An 18,168-nucleotide genomic window follows, 5' to 3' on the forward strand; every position below is an offset into this window, starting at 1 on the left:
ATAAATCATGTTCTAAGTTAGAAACAAATTTGTTCCATGATTCTCTATGTCTTTTTCTGACTTCTCTTTTAGCTACGGCTCTTATTCTTTTATATTCTATTTCATCTTCTAATCTTTTACTGCTTAACCATTTGTGATAGGCTTCTTTTTTCTTTTTGATTATTTCTTTGATTGTATCATCCCAGTTCTTCAGTTTTTTCCTTTCATTGAATTTTTTGGTCTTTCGTAAGCTTTCATTTGCTGCTGCATTTAGTATCGTTTTTATATTAAGCCATTCTATTTCTCTTTCTTCATTTTTTTATGTTATCTAGATATTGGTTAATTCTTTGTTCATATAGCCATTGTACATTTGTGTCATTCAATAGTCTAGTTTTATATGTAGAAAGTATTTTACCTTGGGTATAATAAATGTTAAAGATACCAAGCTACTTTAAACCTGGTTTTACTCCATTTCCCAAGTAAGCAAACAGACAAATAAGTCAAGTTTTTTTACATGAAGGTGCAAACTTGACTTATTTGTCTGTTTGCTTACTTGGGAAATGGAGTAAAACTAGGTTTAAAATAATAAATTTAGTTTCATCCTTTATCCAAGTGTGAGCAAACAAAGTTTGCGCCTGAAAGTATTCAATAGGTTTAAAATAGCTTGGTATCTTTAACAGTCTAGTTTTATAAACAAATGTTTCAATTTTTCTTTCTGTTCTTGTTACTTGTAGCCATTCAGGTGGTAGTCTTAATTTTATTTTAACAAGGAAGTGGTCACTGCTTATTTCATATCCTCTGTGAACTCTAACATCTAGTGAACATTTTGATGTCTTTTCATTTAATATAAAGTAATCTAATATTGATTTCCATCCTGTTGCTGCCCAAGTATATTTATGTATGTCTTTATGTTTATAGAAGGAATTCATTATTTTTAGGTTATTATAAACTACAAAGTCAATCGATTTTTTACCATTCCTGTTTAGAGTATATTCTCGATGTATTCCTATATTATTATTAATTTTCATGTTTCCAATTCTTGCATTTAAGTCTCCTGCTAAAATTACATAATCATTTTTATTTATTTTATTATATATGTTTTGTAGCTGATTATAAAAATCAATGTTATCCTGTTCTTTTCCTTCTTCTGGGGCATATAAATCATCATCATCAATCAATCAATCATCAAATTCCTGACATGCACCCTCAAGGGGTGTACAGGATATGATAGTACTACATGAAAAATTTACACAATTACTAACTTCCTGTCTACAATTTTCCTCCAAATCAGTCTATTACTTGTCAAGACTCCAATATTATCATTATCAGATCTTATATTTCTATCATCTAAGGCACATTGTACCGTATCAATCCACCTATATCTTGGTCTTCCTCTGGGTCATTTTCCTGCCAACCTGGCAGAGAACACTTGTTTTGCTAATCTTTCCTCGCTCATTCTATTTAAGTGACCATACCTCTTGAGATTAGCTCTGCTAACGCATTCCTGGATGACAACAATGTCAAGTTCTTTCCTAATATCCTCGTTTTTAATATGTGCCATCTGTTCACGCCTCTAATCTTTCTCAGGACTCTCATATCTGCGGTCTCTAGTCTTTGGTCAAGTGTTTTACTTCTGACCCAGCTCTCAGATCCATAAGTTAAAACTGGTTTGAACACTGTCTTGTATACAGCTAATTTAGTTTTCCGACCAATTTTTCTCTTATTCCATATGAATTTATTCAATTGACTTTCTACCATACCAGCTTTGTTGATTCTGTTCTCTATTTCCATATTTAATTTACCATCTTCATTAAAAATCGTGTGCCTAAGTAGCTGAATGTTTTACTTGTTCCACAGGTTCCCCATTCCCAACACAGTTGACATTTTCAACAATTCTACCTATTTTTGTTGTCTTTGTCTTTTTAATGCTGACCTTCATACCATATCTATTACAACAGTTATTCAATTTAGTCAAGGAATCTTGCAAACTTGTAGTGGATTTATTTAGAAGCATAACATCGCCCGCATAAAGCAAAGAGCTGACTTTAACATCTCCAATTCTGATATCATGTTTAATACCACTTTCCTTCATAATGTGATCCATATAGATAATGAATAACAGAAGGGATAATGTACATCCTTGTCTCACACCAGATTTAACATTAAACCATCTCCCTGTACTTCAATTCTAACTGCTGACTTACAACTCAAATACAGACTAAGTATTGCTTGATATAATGCCCCACTGACACCATATAACTGTAGCGTATTGAATAGGTTCTCTCTTGGAACCTTGTCATATGCCTTTTCCAGATCGACAAAACTTAAATACAAATCTTTGTTATATTCCCATGCTTTCTCGACTATTTGTCGTAAAGTGAAGATTTGATCCTGACAGCCTCTATATGGCCTGAATCCAGCTTGTTCTTCACCAAGCTTTTCTTCCACAATTCTTCTCAACCATTTCTCTAGTATACTTGCAGCATATAAACCAGTTATTGTTAAATAGCCTCTATCTATTTTTATTTTAGCTTCTATTATTCTTTCATTCCATAATTTATAACGTTTTAACTATTTTGAAAGGGAATTATGAATCCAAATCATGACTCCTGCTTGTGCTCTTTGGTTTCTGTCGACTCCACTGTATATCACATTAAAATTTTCGGTTCTTATAGTTCCTTTTAATTTCTTTTTTGTTTCAGTGATTACTGCTATTTTAAAATTTCTTTCATTTAATAATTGGTGTAATTTCGTTTCCATTTTTGTTTTACCTTTTCCATTCTAGGGTCGTTTCCCATACATTCAATCTGAGTATCTTTTTCTGTTTGCTTACAAGTAGGATTATGTTCACCATGTCAGAGGACTAGCCTGACAATGTAATAGTTCAGTGGTAGTGTTGTGTCGACTTTCTACTGTTATAACTATTCTTTTGTCTTTGTGTCAGATCCCCATTATACTCTCAATCGGGTATCACGTGGTACCTCTGAGAGACAATGGAATTTCCTCGAGATCAAGGCAACACCAGAGTATCAGAGTGTCTGAGATTTACCTCTCATAAAACGCCAAGAATATTTATATTTCACTGCACCACTTAGCGCTATTAGATTAGTAATATTAACAATCAAGAGGAAATCTCAGGACAGTACTTAAATGATACCTAGCAACTTTGCAGACGTGGCCAAACTTTACTTTTCTCTAGTCTCCCGCATAGTTTCGTAATTTATAAGAGCTGCATCGGATTCCAGAAATCACAGAAAGTCTTTGTTAGAAACAAAAGCTAGATTTATTATATATCAGAAGTAGGTACACTCAATATTATTAGCTTAATTCCCATCTTAAAGGAGTTCCTGACAGCTAGGACAGAGTTAAAATATTACAATACTACAAATATACTTATAACAGATTATACAGTAGATTTCTAAAGTAAGAATCATATTTACACTCTTAAATGCTTTAGTCATGTATGATTATTACAATCTTTCTAAAACTCAGTAGTTCTGTCAGACCACATAAGATAACATTCATATCTTTTACAATCTCTTTATAAATTATCAATTCCTTACTCTAAACATATTTGTAGCTTCTTACAACATATTAATGAACTTTATCACAGCGATAGGCAGTAAGATTAAATGCAACCCTCTCTAAACAATGGCAACACAATCTTATTCTATATTATTAATGTTCGCTTTTCTGTTTTATCTACGAGGTACAAATCTCTCACTCACATTCAGTGAAACAAATAAAGTCTACTTATCTGCCCCTTGGTTCTGTATTGCATCAATGGTCTACAGGAATCTGGCCTTCTATGGACTGTCGGGCTTACCTCTTCCATGGAGATACGACCGCCGAGTTCCCCTACTGCCTTAATCGGAATCCTCCAGTATGGAGGCACTTCCACCCTTCACCACCGCGAAAGACGAACACCAGGAGATCCAGGAAAAAAAAAAGCCTTTCCCCAGGGGTGCATGACCCCCATATTTCCCTCTTTTTTTTCTCGGCGTTTCACGCATTTCGCGATGTCCAGCTAACACTCACGTGGTCCCACATCATGCCGTCCGGCCCTCTCTGTCATCGCACGTGAGCCGACGCCACGCTGTTTGCCCGGGGCGAGCCGCACCCTCGCATCACTGCTCCATGACCTTTGGACTTCACTCTCCCCCCCTCATGTTGAATTTGTGCTAACATTCTATATCTATTGATACATATTATTTCATACAACTCTGCTAACGTTTTACACTTTCATTATTAATTTTAACTTATTTGTGAATGGTACAAAATACACACTTATTTAACCTCTCATAAAAACATGCTTGATATATATATATATATATATATATATATATATATATATATATATACATAGCAATTATTTTATACTCAGAGGCAATCACCTGTATCTATCTCCCTTTTTTGTTTGGAAACGCATGTTAGATTGTGATAAGATAGGAGTTCCTAAAATTCCACTCCATCACAATCCAATAGTAGGGCTGCTACCTTAAGGCTTCTGAACTAGCCTTCTTCCGAATTTAAGTCCATAGGAGGAATAGGGTATATTGAAGAGGGGAAAAGTAGATTATAAAAGAATTATAGTAAGGTTTATAGAGAGGGCATAGGTGTAAGGCCAGAAATGAAAAGACCCCATGGCCCTCGAGTACTCTAATAGCATAAGGATCATAAAATAAAAAGAGTTGGCTGATAAGGCTTTATAAGAAAAATTAAAGTAAGTGGATCCTCCTCAGAGTAGAAGATGGAGAGGATAGATCCAGCTAGGGGTCCATGGGAGTGCCGCTTCCCTTACAATCAAAATGATTGCCCCTTATGCCCTGTTGGTCCACGAGTCCTTATTCAGTATATTCGGACCAACCCACCAATATACACACACTCACACACGCACACACACACACACACACACATGGTGGGGCTCCCCTATCTGCCACCCAGGAGATGCGCTCTCTAGGGGTTACAGGTTCCCCCAAGAGACCTGTTCTCGTAATAGTGCTAAACTCACTCATTTATAAATTCGTTGGGTTTTGGCTGAGTGAAACTTGTTCCTAATTTTTATACAGTTTGGTATCAAATTGGTATCTCGGCACCTTTTTAAGAAGGCTATCCAAAGCATGGTCTGCCAGACCCAACTTGCCATAGCAAAAGTGTCGGATATATTTTTTGTGTTCACTAAGGCAGATGTCCACAGTTCTTCCTGTCTGTCCATAGTAGGCTTGATGGCAAGAACAGGGCACTTCATAGACTCCTGGATGTGATAAAGGAGTGCATTTACTTATACCTAGTATAAGTAATTGCATGCTGCAATTACTTATACTAGCCCCACTGTTACACAGGATTGTGGTTGTCTTGCATTTGTAACAAACTTTGTGTTGTGTGATCTGAAGATGCTGGATATAATACCAGCGAAATATTAGCGTTTAAGTTAATAAATAGTTATTGTCTTATCCATCTGTGTTCATATCAATACCATTAAATCTATTATTACATGTCTCATGAACACATAAGCCTATCCACGCGTTTTAATTCTGTGGCCAGAAAGGTCAGTTTTTCCAAAATGGAGCTATTTAATGTGTCATTTATGTTCGTCTTTCCTAATTGGGATAGTTCGCCCTGTTTCCCCTATGTATGGTATGTTACATGTGCACTGTATTTTGTATACCTCTGGGTGGGCTAGGTGCGGAAGAGGATCTTTAGAAGAACTGAGTAGGTGTCTTAACTTAGTCCGGGGTTTAAAGGTGGTTTTGATGTTGTATTTATGTAGTGTTCTGTCTATTTTTTCAGAAATGCCTCTAACATAAGGAATGGCAACAGCATTCTTGAAATCTTTTTTGTTCTTACTGGTATCTCTGTTGAGGATCTTGTGAGTAGGTTTTTTACTGTATCCATTTTTTATAAATGTTTGGTTGATGATCTTGTATTCCTGGTTTAGAGCTTGTTCATTTGAACAAAGAGCTCTGTGTTTAAGGGTGCTTATGACACCTAGTTTTTGTGTTGGGTGGTGGTAAGAATTTTTGTGTATGTACTGGCCTGTGTGTGTGAGTTTGCTGTAGACTGAGAAGGAAAGACAGCCAGAGGGAAGATGTGTGACGAGTGTATCTAGGAAAGGAAGCAAGTTGTTTTTTTCTATTTCAATGGTGAATTAGATATGTTTATGTTGTTTGTTTAAGTGGCAAAGGAATGTATTTAGTGCTTCGTGGCCGTGGGGCCAAATGGCGAAAATATAGTTGACGTATCTGAGCCAAATTTTGGGCTTTAGGCATGCTGCCTCTAGAGCTCGTTGTCAAAGTCTTCCATATAAAAGTTAGCTATTGGGGGGGAAAGTGGTGAGCCCATGGCTGTACCCTCTTTTTGAAGGTAAAAATTGTTTTGCCACACGAAATATCCGGAGCAGAGTACGTGGGCAAAGAGAGTCGTGATGCCGTGTGGAAATATGTTCTGTAAGAGCAAGATAATATCATTGATTGGGACATTGGTGAAAAGGGAAGTTATGTCAAAGCTGACTAATAAATCTTGGTCATTGAATGTAATGTTTTTAATTTTATTTATTATGAAATGTTGTGTATTTTTTATGTAGAAAGGGGACTGACCTACCAATTCCTTGAGTGTGGCCGCTAATTTTTTGGCTAAGTGATAATTTGGGCTGTCAGTTCCTTCAACAATGGTGTGTCTGCTTTGTGTATTTTTGGCAGGCCATAAATTCTGGGCGCATGGGCATAATGAGGTATTAATTTTTTTGTTGTTTCTTCCGGCCAAGTGCAAACGGATTTGATTAATTCAGTTGTTTTCTTTTTGACACATTTTGTGGGGTTGTAGTCCGATATCAAATTTTTCATTTTTTCTATGTATGTTGTCCAGTCTAAAACAACAGTGGCATTACCTTTATCTGCTTTCGTGATTATAATGTCTTGGTTATTTTTTAAGGATTTCAGGGCCAGATTTTTGGTTTTGTTTAGGTTGCTGTTTAGTTTTTTGTTTGAATTTAGTATACACAATGTTTCCATGCATATTTTATCAGCTAGATTGCTGGGGAGGGATCTTAAATCTCTCGATGTGATAAATGGTATCAAGTTTGTTCACTGACCTCGGAACAATGGCGTAGTTTGGACCTTTCTTCAGCATTGAGAGTTCACCTTTGATATCGGACCGTAACACCTACCAAATGGTAAACTATAACCTTGTTCAAATGAACAAGTTCTAAACCAGGAATACAAGATCATGAACCAAACATTTAAAAAAAATGGATACATTAAAGAAACTATTCACAAGATCCTCCATGAGATATCAGTAAAAACAAAAAAGATTTCAAGAACGCTATTGCCATTCTTGAAATTCTTATGTTAGAGTCATTTCTGAAAAAATAGACAGAACACTACACAAATACAACCACCTTTAAACCCCCGACTAAGTTAAAACACCTACTCAGTTCTTCTAAAGATCCTCTTCCACACCTAGTTCACCCAGGGGTATACAAAATGCAGTGCACATGTAACATATCATACATAGGGGTAACAGGGCGAACTATCCCAATTAGAAAAGACGAACACAAACGACACAATAAATACCTCCATTTTGGAAAAACCGGCCTTTCTGACCATGCACTCCAAACATACCACAGAATTTTTTGGAAAAATACCAATTCCCTACACCACACCAAAACCTGGTTCGAGAGGAAATTTAAACATACAACCACCTTTAAACCCCCGACTAAGTTAAAACACCTACTCAGTTCTTCTAAAGATCCTCTTCCACACCTAGTTCACCCAGGGGTATACAAAATGCAGTGCACATGTAACATATCATACATAGGGGTAACAGGGCGAACTATCCCAATTAGAAAAGACGAACACAAACGACACAATAAATACCTCCATTTTGGAAAAACCGGCCTTTCTGACCATGCACTCCAAACATACCACAGAATTTTTTGGAAAAATACCAAGTCCCTACACCACACCAAAACCTGGTTCGAGAGGAAATTTAAACAAGCTTGTGAAATGCTCAAATACAACCCAAATCTAAACAAAAATGATGGCCTAACCATTTTAAGAATGTGGAGGACCCATCTGCAACCTGTATAACAACCAAAACAAGTCGAAGAAAAATCCCACTACAAGAAGACAACTTGAAGTTTTTTTGTTTTTTTTTTAACATTCAACAGCAGCTGAAGGAAATCATTATAACAATCAGAACTGACATGAGGACTTTAGCAGTTTATTGTAGTTGTATTTTATTTTTATTTTATTATTTATTTACTTATTTTTATTTTTTATAATTTATTTATTTATTTATTTAGTTTAATTGTATTTTTATATTTTTTTAATTTAATTTAAAAAAATATTTTTAAAATTTTTTTATTTTTATTTTTATTTTTATCTTTATTTATTTATTGTGCTATTTTATTTAATTATCGCTAGAGGTCAGGCTAGGAAAAAGATTAATTAACAACGCCGATTCAGTTTAAGTATACAAGGCTAGAGCATGTAGCTTGGTTCTCTATACGCCTGTATCCTTCTGATGATGACCTCAATACAGGGGTCGAAATGTCAAGTGGTATTTTATTAATAATTAATAAAATAATCTTTTCAACACGTGTGTTTTTGTGTCTCTAAATTTATAAATATGAAGGCTGATCACTGTGTAACCTTAAAAGAAAGAAATTATAAATGGTTGCCATTAGTACAGACAGTTTTCTACATTTAGCCCTTTCACAGTTTAAACTTTAGCAGGTAGTGATTATTTTGCAAGTGTTGAGGTTTTAATATAAGCTGGGTATTGAATTGTGGGTTACTTGCCTGAAGGGGTTTCTGTCTGAAGCCACTTATATCTTTTTTTTTCTTCTCTCCTAAGACTGCTGGGTACACCTCTTTGAACACTTAACTTAGATGATGAGTGGAACTTTTGAATATTCTGAGGAATGCAGTACTTCATTCCAACATGGATAATTTCTGTCACGTGATCACAACAAGTATAAGGATCAAAACAGAAACTGTATTCTGACCATGGAAATGAGGAGAAAAAGGCTTTGAGATCTTCCTGCTAGGTGTTGTTATTGTGTCAAAGGACATGAGGTTTGATGGCTGAGGTGAGGGTGTTCCACTAGATGTGAAACTCTTGTGATCAGAATTATCAAGAGGAGAGGTCGCCTCATGAGTGTACCTAGAAGAACTATTTAGAAAAGATCCAGAGTGTTGGGTGAGTAGAGAGGATTGTTGTATATTCTTATTTGTAGATGAGCAGTTTGCTTTATATCATTGCTTAAAGCAAATATCTCAATATATCTTCCGACTTGGTAAATGGAACTAGAAAAAAGGAGCTAGTTGGAGTTTTGGGCATTGAAGTCAGCAAGAAAGATGATTTCACTGTTAGGATAGTTGAATTGTAAGATATCAAGCTTCAAGCATTCAGAGAGCACACAATGTTTGCAAAATTGGTGTGGGATAGAGACTGCTAATGATACATAATGAGGCAAAGAAATGTTAAATCGCAGAAGGTCAAAAAGAGGAGATTCAAGAATAAGCATCTTCTGGCAAGAAGTATCAGATTGCATAAACTAACAACAGCCACAGTCCAACTCTCCAAACTATGCTTTGTTTGATTCCTTTTGCCACAAGGATGGTACTTGCACTTTTGTGCAATCTGATTTTTTTTTTTTTTTTTTGCAGGAGAATGCAGCAATTTGGGGGTTCAGTCAGAAACAGGAGATCAGATTCGAATGTCTGTAGACTATTGGCACATCATTTAAGTATTATAAATGATGTTGAAGTGAAAATGAAAGAGATTTTTTTGTAAGTTTTCAGAGTTTTTAATTTTATTTAAGGGCAGTTTGTTTTTTATTTTAACCACAGCATCTCTTCCAACTTATATCTGTATGAGTTTATTGTCATTATGGTTTTAAAGAGTTAAAAAGAAGAAGAATAGATGGATTCTAATTAGACATGTTGCTCATGAAAAGAGCATCCAGTCTTTAACCATAATTGTGGCTTTGTTGGTGTGTGTGTCCCTAGTATTCTATATCACTGTGTGGCCTCTCTGTAGACATGATCTGCCAGTGTGGAGTTCAGCAGGATTATGCACCAGATGATTGGGAACCGCCCAATTGAATTTCATCCAGGTTTGGTCTCCTATACTCTTTGTTGACCAGCCTATGAAACTGCATTACTTGCATTACTACTGTACCTTCAAGATGGAGGAGGTTCTGTACCTCTATAATATGTTTGGCATACCCTTCAATGATCTCACTCACACTGCAAGCTTCCCACCGTATTTAGGGGGGGAATCAGAAGGTGGAACCACTTCTGGCTACCAAACATGACATCAGCCACTTCAGGTTCCCAGTAAGTAACATGGTGATAAATATCATCTGCACCTAGAAAACTAGTTTTAACTTATGCATATGAAATGGGTGATCATGTCATAGATATGACAGTGTCTGGAAAATTAGGGGAGTAAATAGATGTCATGAATGGTAGAATTACAGTTACACTCCGAGTTACAAACAACATCTAAACTGATCATGATATCAGAAACGTCCAAATGAAGATCTGAAATTTTATTTTTGAAATCCAAAGTATTTTTTATATAAGTATCTCTCCTCTTCAACTAGAAGAACTGATACTTATATAAAAAATACTTTGGATTTCAAAAATAAGATTTCAGATCTTCATTTGGACGTTTCTCATATCATGATCAGTTTAGATGTTGTTTCTTTATTTACAAATGTGCCTCTTTCGGAAAGTATTGAATTACTACAACAGGAATTTCCTTCGGACATTGTAAACGTATTTGATTTTGTAACAAATTCTGGTTATTTTTCCTTTAAAAATAAGTTGTATCAACAAATTGAAGGAACAGCAATGGGTAATCCTCTTTCTCCTGCTATCTCCAATTTCTTTATGGAACATTTTGAACAACGTATCTTTGACAATATTTCTCCCAGACCTACGCATTGGTTCAGATATGTCGATGACATTTTTGCTGTATGGAATGGCTCTTCTGATGAACTTCAACAATTTCTCACTAAGTTAAACGCATTTCATCCTAGGATCAAGTTTACCCTAGAAGTTGAATCAAATAAGCAGTTAGCCATTTTAGATCTTCTAATTCTTCGCCAACCAGATGGTAACCTACATTTCTCAGTTTATAGAAAGAAGACTCATACAGGACATTATATCCGTGTGGAATCTCATCACCATCCCAGTCAAAAGGCAGGAACTATTAAAACACTGGTTCATTGGGCCCACTCCTTTTGTTCTACAGACGATCTTTTACAGAAAGAACTACAATACATAACTTCTTCCTTTCTATCTAATGGTTATAAGAATTGCTTCATTAAAAGAACTTTGAGTAGTTTTAATGTCTTCCTCTTCAAACACAGAGGAAATAACGCGCATTACTATCCCTTATGTACAAGGCATCAGTGAATGTATAGCAAAAGTTTTAAAACCACGGAATATTTTTGTTGCCTTTCGACCGTTTAGAAAAATCTCCACCTTTCTCACTTCTCCTAAGGACAAGCTTCCACATCTTAATCATCCAGGTGTCTACCAGATTCCGTGCTCTTGTGGATTATCTTATTTCGGACAAACGGGAAGATCTGCCTCTATTTGGCTAGAAGAACACCAATCTTATATTGAATACTTTAAACCTGAAAAGTCTGGACTTTCTGAACTCACAAAAGTCAGTTTCTCATGGAACGCCTTTATAAAGAAACATGTGAAACTCTACTTCATTCTCCTAACTTAAACAGATCCGACGGCTTACGTCTATCCCCTTTATGGGAGATAGTACTTTACAAATCAGCTAATCTTCCCTAACTTTTTATTGTATTAATTTTTTTTTAGGAAAGTTATTGACCTTTTTAGTTATCTTACACCTACTTAGGTGGCGCTTTTTGGAATTGTCAGTTAGTGTTTAATTTTGAGCTTAATGTACTGAAGATGCCTGTGACACACAGGCGAAAATTATACTAATAAATAATCTTTCTACGTGAGTTTTTTCCGTTATTTATTGTGTACCGATGTTTGCAGCTTTGCACAAGTGTGTCTTTGACAGCCTTATTGCACTGCAGTAGTAGATGCCTCATGTGGTTAGCTCAGTCACTTGTTATCACTGCAGTCAGAATTCCTATCCTAAAATACATTTTAGGATAGGAATTCTGACCAACTGATTCCATATGGAATCATTATATTCTGGTAGCAAATATTCAACTTCTGAGCTTATACTCTATAATCCAATATATGCATATTATTCTACTGAGTCATAAAAACCAATATTGGTAAGATTTATATGTATGATACATATCTGTTATTATATTAAAGAAATGGAACTACAATGTACGATACCAATTGGAATCATTCGCCACGTAATATGGACTACGAAAGCCAAGACAGTTAGTGATTCTAATTGGAATCGCTAGGGCAGAAAGGGTTAATAGCCTGCTATTAATAATCTAAACTTAATTATGCAGTACTATGATCATATCGTACTACCACTTATGGGTATATATTAAAAAATGGTAATGTTGACTATGATATAGTGATGTTTCTATCACCTGGGATTCTGAGAATACCTAGTTAATAATCTTTGTGATTTCTGTGCTTTGTAGAATTAATATTTTCCATCTTCTGATCCAGACATTTGCAGGTTACTGAAATAGTTCTCATATGTTTGAAAACATTTGTTTTTTCTCTTTAAATGTCCTTATCTAAGACTTTATTCTCAGAGAAGTGCACCAAGGCTGTCCAGGGTAAGTATCAAGACTGTTGTAGCTGACTTTCATGAAGATCACATCCCTTTTCTGCTTATAATATAGTTGGAAATGCTTGCAAATTATCAGCATGCCAAAAACTGATTTTGAAAGGGAAAAAAGGAGAAACAGGAAACTTGCATGTTTTTTGAAATCATGGTCATATTTTCTTATCCTTTCCCAAAACTTTTGCATCCATTGTAAAGTTATGTTTCTTACTTTTCCTTCCATCTTGCATTGATGATCTTGGTAAATGTTCTCATTTTATTCAAAACACTGACTGTTCTGAAGATTTTGCTCCCAAGTTTGAGTCCTATTTTGAAATGCTTTTTCACACTCTCCTATTCCACTGTTATTTACCCTGCAGTTTAAAAATTAAATATTTGCTCATAGATATTAATAAGCTAATATTAGATATTAACAACTATTTCTAAAGAAAATTTACTATAGCAAACTATATATATAAAACAAACTATTCCCATGGTTCTTTCTGAGTTAGCTACAGAGAGAGAGTAAGAAGGGAGAAATATTTACCATCACATTTGTTGTCCACTCTCCTTCACTTCAGCCTGTTATAAAATAATAGTGAAAATCATTATTTGTGACCTTCTACAATACTTTTGACTTAAGTGTCTGAGAGATTAGAATTTTTGGAGTAGCTTCTTAGGTATGAAGATTAAGGAATATCTCCCTGTCACTTGCATTTTTTGTGTTTCTAATTATTAAGATAATTGAAACTAGTGCTATTAATTAACTTATTCACTTTTTTTACAGCACCAGTTTCTCCTCAAAAAGAAGATTTCTTAATGCCAAATACTACATTTGTGACCTTAAACCTTGGTGCCTGGCAGTCTGGTGGTTGCCCAATCAAACATTTTTCCGTCCGTTATCGATCCAGCTTTAACAGACAGTGGAAATTAGTGTCTGATAGAGTAGGAATACAGCAACAGAAATATGATATTCGTCACTTAGTGCCTGGACAGGGTTACAGCCTAAGAGTTAGTGCTCATAGTGATGCAGGTACTACCGAGGCCGAGTACAATTTTTACACATTGAACATAACAGGTATTTTGCAGTTTATTTCATTTATACAGTAGGTAAAAATAAAATAAACTGCTTATATATTATAAAGAAATAAATTGCAGTATAAGGAGGGCTCAATAGAAACCTGCATGAAGAAAATCTTTTGAAAGAATGGAAGCATTGAGGTATTATTATTATGGATAGACCTCCATGAAATCTGTTGGGGCTTCATAACCCACATAACATCTACCACTCACCAGAAGCACATTCCACTTACTCAGCTTCCTTCACAATAGCATGAAAAGAACATAGACTCTCATCCTTGTGCCACACTATTATTTAGCTCCCAGAGATAATTCCTTGTTCTCTCTATTCATCCTATTCATAAATCTTCCCAGCATCTAATACTCTAAAATTCCCTTACTAATATCAGTGTTTCAAGCATATCCACTCTTCTTTGCCTAATCAGTTTTGAAGCCTATATTCCTTCCATCTTTCTCATGCTGTAGTATTGATATTGTCTTGGTTAATAACTTTTGAGCATTGTATGTTGATGTCACATCTTGACAAAAGTCAGTTGACTATGTCTGAGCATAGTAGTATGCTCAGATGTATGCTAAGCAAGCCTTAGAAAGACAGACTCCCTTCCTCCAAGTTAGTTGCCTTTCAAGATTGAAGTTATCTGTTGTGATGATTTTATTTCTTTATCTGTATGACTATTGATCTTCAACCCTCTTCACTCAGGGAATTGCCAGTGTGCAGCTTGAAATGTTCTCAGGTCTAAAATGCATAGCTGTATACTTTGAACCTCACATTGAACTAATATTCATTATTATTTGTCCATACTACCCATCACATTAAATCATCTTGCAAGGATATTAGAAACATTCCTTATTATCTTTCTTAGCTTGGCATCATCAGCAAACCAATAATAAGCTCTCCAGGAGCATGCATACTATTAATATACAAGCTTGAACAGAAATTGAGAGTATGTTATATCACTGGTCACTTTCATATTCTGTGGACCCTGCCTCCAAGTACATGATTTTTTTATACATTTCAGACAGCCATTCTTCAATCCCTGCTGCAAACATACTTTTCAAATTACAAATTATTCCTTGTGTAAAATGTCAAATTTCTTTGCATTTGACAAAGGCCAGTATTATTATTATTATTATTATTATTATTATTACTGCTACTACTACAAGAGGCCTCCAGGAAGTCAGAGACTCGTTGAGGGAGGCCCTTATCTCATACTATTTGTCACATCTCTTGACTTCATTCACTATCTGAACTCGCTACATTCAAAGGCAAGCCATTCCAATCAGGAACCACTCTATGAGAGAAAACTTTAGCTCTCATCTCTTTCTAACTGCATTCATTTTCAACTTTCACTGATGCCTTCTTGCCTTCTCCTCACCTTACATAAATCAATTCCATCTGCTGATATCCTGTATGACTCTTTCAGAAGTTTGTAGGTCTTTATCATAACACAACTCTTTCTACTGTTTGCTAACATCTGCGGTTCACAGATTCTCAGTCTCCTTATAATCTACATTTTGCTGTCCCAATATCTTTAACATTCTTCTTTGCACCCTCTCCACTGTATCAACATCTCCTCAGAAACCAGGAGACCAAATCTGCACACAGTAGTCCAGATAAGGTCATATCAAAATCTTGTAAAGCGGCAAAATTAGTTTTTTATCCTTAGATGTCAATGTTTGTTTCAGTATTACAATTATTCTCTGAGTTGTATTCAAAATCTTTGTTATATGGCACCTGAATTTCAACTTCCTATCCACCCAAACTTCAAGATCCCTAGCCTGGTAGTTTCTTCTAGCATAATCCAGCCAATATAACACACCATTCGATATCTCATTACACCAAAGTGCATAACTTTGCATTGATGATCATATGCAATTTGCCATCTCCTGATTATAAGTTCCTCCTTGCCTACTATTTGGAATATTTTGAAGAAAAATTTTTTCATTCCATTCATCCTAAACCACCTCTGCAGAACCATTATGTTGGTAACATTTTTGCTATTTGGAAGAATGGTAATCAAGATCTAGAAATATTTTTTAAGAATCCAACTTTTTTCATCCTAGGATTAAGCCTATTCTCAAGAAAGAGTCATAAGAAGTACTATCTGCTTCTGTTTATCCTAAACCCTTACTCTCTATGCTCTACATATGTCCTTCCTCTGAAAATCATCTTTGCTAAAAATATGAAATGAAATAAAGATTGTTATTATGAATTCAAATCTGTTCTTCTGAAGCACTTTGCCAACAAGACATCTTAATTATAATGGTTTGCAATCCTAAATGGGCTTAAAATATGAATAATGATTTTTCTTCTCATCTACCAAATACGTAAGTCCCTATTAGTTAATTTGAAAAGTGCCTCTGAGGATGCATATGTTGCCAGCATTCTAAAGAAAGAAGTTCTGGCAAAATATTCCTGCTAATGGCACATCCTAAAGAGAAACTTGTCTTCTTGTTTATTATTATTATTCATGACACCTCCAAGGAGTCCGAAGACTCATCGTGGGAGGACACCTATTGTACAACTCTCCGTCTCCACCACTACACCGATCCTCTACTACCAATCATCTACATCAGTGCCATCTACTGCCCACCACTACCACAGCTAGTATTTAAAGTAAATGTTCTGAAGGGCCAATTTATCTGTATGTGGGATGAAAAACCCGAGTTTCCTGGAGAAAAAACCCTGCTACCTCCGTATGAGATCAGCTAACTCGCCTTCGATTGAAAAAGTCCATATAAAGATTCCTCCTGTCATGATGAGAATCGAACTTAGGCCTTTTCCAATCGAATGGCACAGCATACCATCGTTCTTCCAATTGTGCTACGGAGGCACTTACCTGGTGTTTATCAAGTCATGTGCTCTCATAGAGTCTTTCTTCCTTTGGTCAAATTGGTTATTCAGCTGAGAGATTTCTCAGCCTGAAAGACTGTATATCTAGCATATAAAACCACATAAATTCAGTTTGGCCCAAAATAGAGAAGACACTAGCTATAAATTATTTTGGATAATTCCAAGTTACCCCATTAAAGTATTTTCAAATATGAACTTATTTTGATTGAAAGAAAACTGTGAAGCCATATTTATATTAATAAATCTCAGTTGTGATGATGGACCTTTCATCAGCAGAATGTATGAAATTAAATGTTTTTTCTACATTTAAATGTTTTTCAATCCCATTGTTCTTAATAATGTCATAGTTTTAAGCTAGTATTGCACTTGCACTTAAAAGATAGCCACTGTAAATTATGTACTTATAATCAGTTGCTTTTGAATTGCTGTTGCTCTAGAAACACTTTGAGATAATGAAAGCAAAATGTTGGTTGTCATCATCATCAATTTCCTGATATGTACAACCTCAAAGGATGTTCAGGCTACTATGACAGGAATACATGATTAAATTTACATTATTATCAATCTCCTATTCACAATTTTCCTCCAAATTAGTCTTACCTTTCAGTACTCCAATATTGTCAATCTAACATTTTGTGCTTCTAAGGCACTTCTGACTGAATCAATCCAGCTACAGCTTGGTCTTCCTTGGGATCTCTTTCTTTCCAACTTGCATCAAACACCTGCTTTTTTAACCTTTCCTCACACATTCTGTGTAAGTGGCCAATACCACCTTAGGTTAGCTCTGCTTACACATTTTTGAATGCTAACAATGTCATGTTCCTTTCTAATATCTTCATTTTTAATATGATTCCATCATTGTTGTCAGCTGTTCACTCCCCTAATTTTTCTCAGAACCATCATATCTGTGGTCCCTAATCTTTGATCTCATACTTTATTTCTAACCCAGCTCTCAGATCCATAACTTAAAACTGGTTGGAACACTGTCTTTTATACTGCTAGTTTGGTGTTTGGCTAATTTCTCTCTTATTCCATATAAATTTATTCATCTGGCTCCTCACAATACCAGCTTTGCTTATTGTGCTGTTTCCAAATTTAATTTGCCTTCTTCACTAAAAACTGTGCCTAAATAGCTGAAATATTTTACTTGTTCTCTAGGCTTTCCATTAAAAATGCAGTTGATGCATTTGATATTTCTTTCAATTTTCATAGTTTTGGTCTTTTTATTACTGATTTTTATGCCAAATTTGTTACAGAATTTATTGAGTTTAGTTAGAGAATCCTAGAGACTTGCACTAGATCTGTTTAGGGGTACAACATCATCTGCATAAAGTAAGAGCTAAGTTTGACATCTCTAGTTCTAATATCAGGCCTAATGCCACTACAGTGATCCATATAGATGATGAAGAGTGGAGATGATGTGCATCCTTGTCTTGTTCCTGATTTCACATCAAACTATCTTCCTTTATTTCCTTCAATTCTAACTGCTAACTTAAATATGGACTATGTATTAC

General features: G+C 35.3%; 1 protein-coding gene across 1 annotated transcript in view; it reads left to right on the forward strand.

The window, feature by feature from the left end:
* Positions 1–18,168, forward strand: part of LOC150107016 (cell adhesion molecule Dscam1-like) — a 754,963-nt gene that overhangs the window by 524,817 nt on the left and 211,978 nt on the right. Inside the window, exon 23 of the mRNA XM_090393540.1 lies at positions 13,514–13,798. Coding sequence (XP_090249666.1) covers positions 13,514–13,798 — 285 coding nt within the window. The remainder of the gene's footprint in view (positions 1–13,513; positions 13,799–18,168) is intronic.

The sequence above is a fragment of the Typopeltis vanoorti genome, chromosome 5 (genome assembly GCF_054136105.1).
Source record: "Typopeltis vanoorti isolate ZY-2024b chromosome 5, IOZ_Tvanoo_1.0, whole genome shotgun sequence".
Classification (NCBI taxonomy): Eukaryota; Metazoa; Arthropoda; class Arachnida; order Uropygi; family Thelyphonidae; genus Typopeltis; species Typopeltis vanoorti.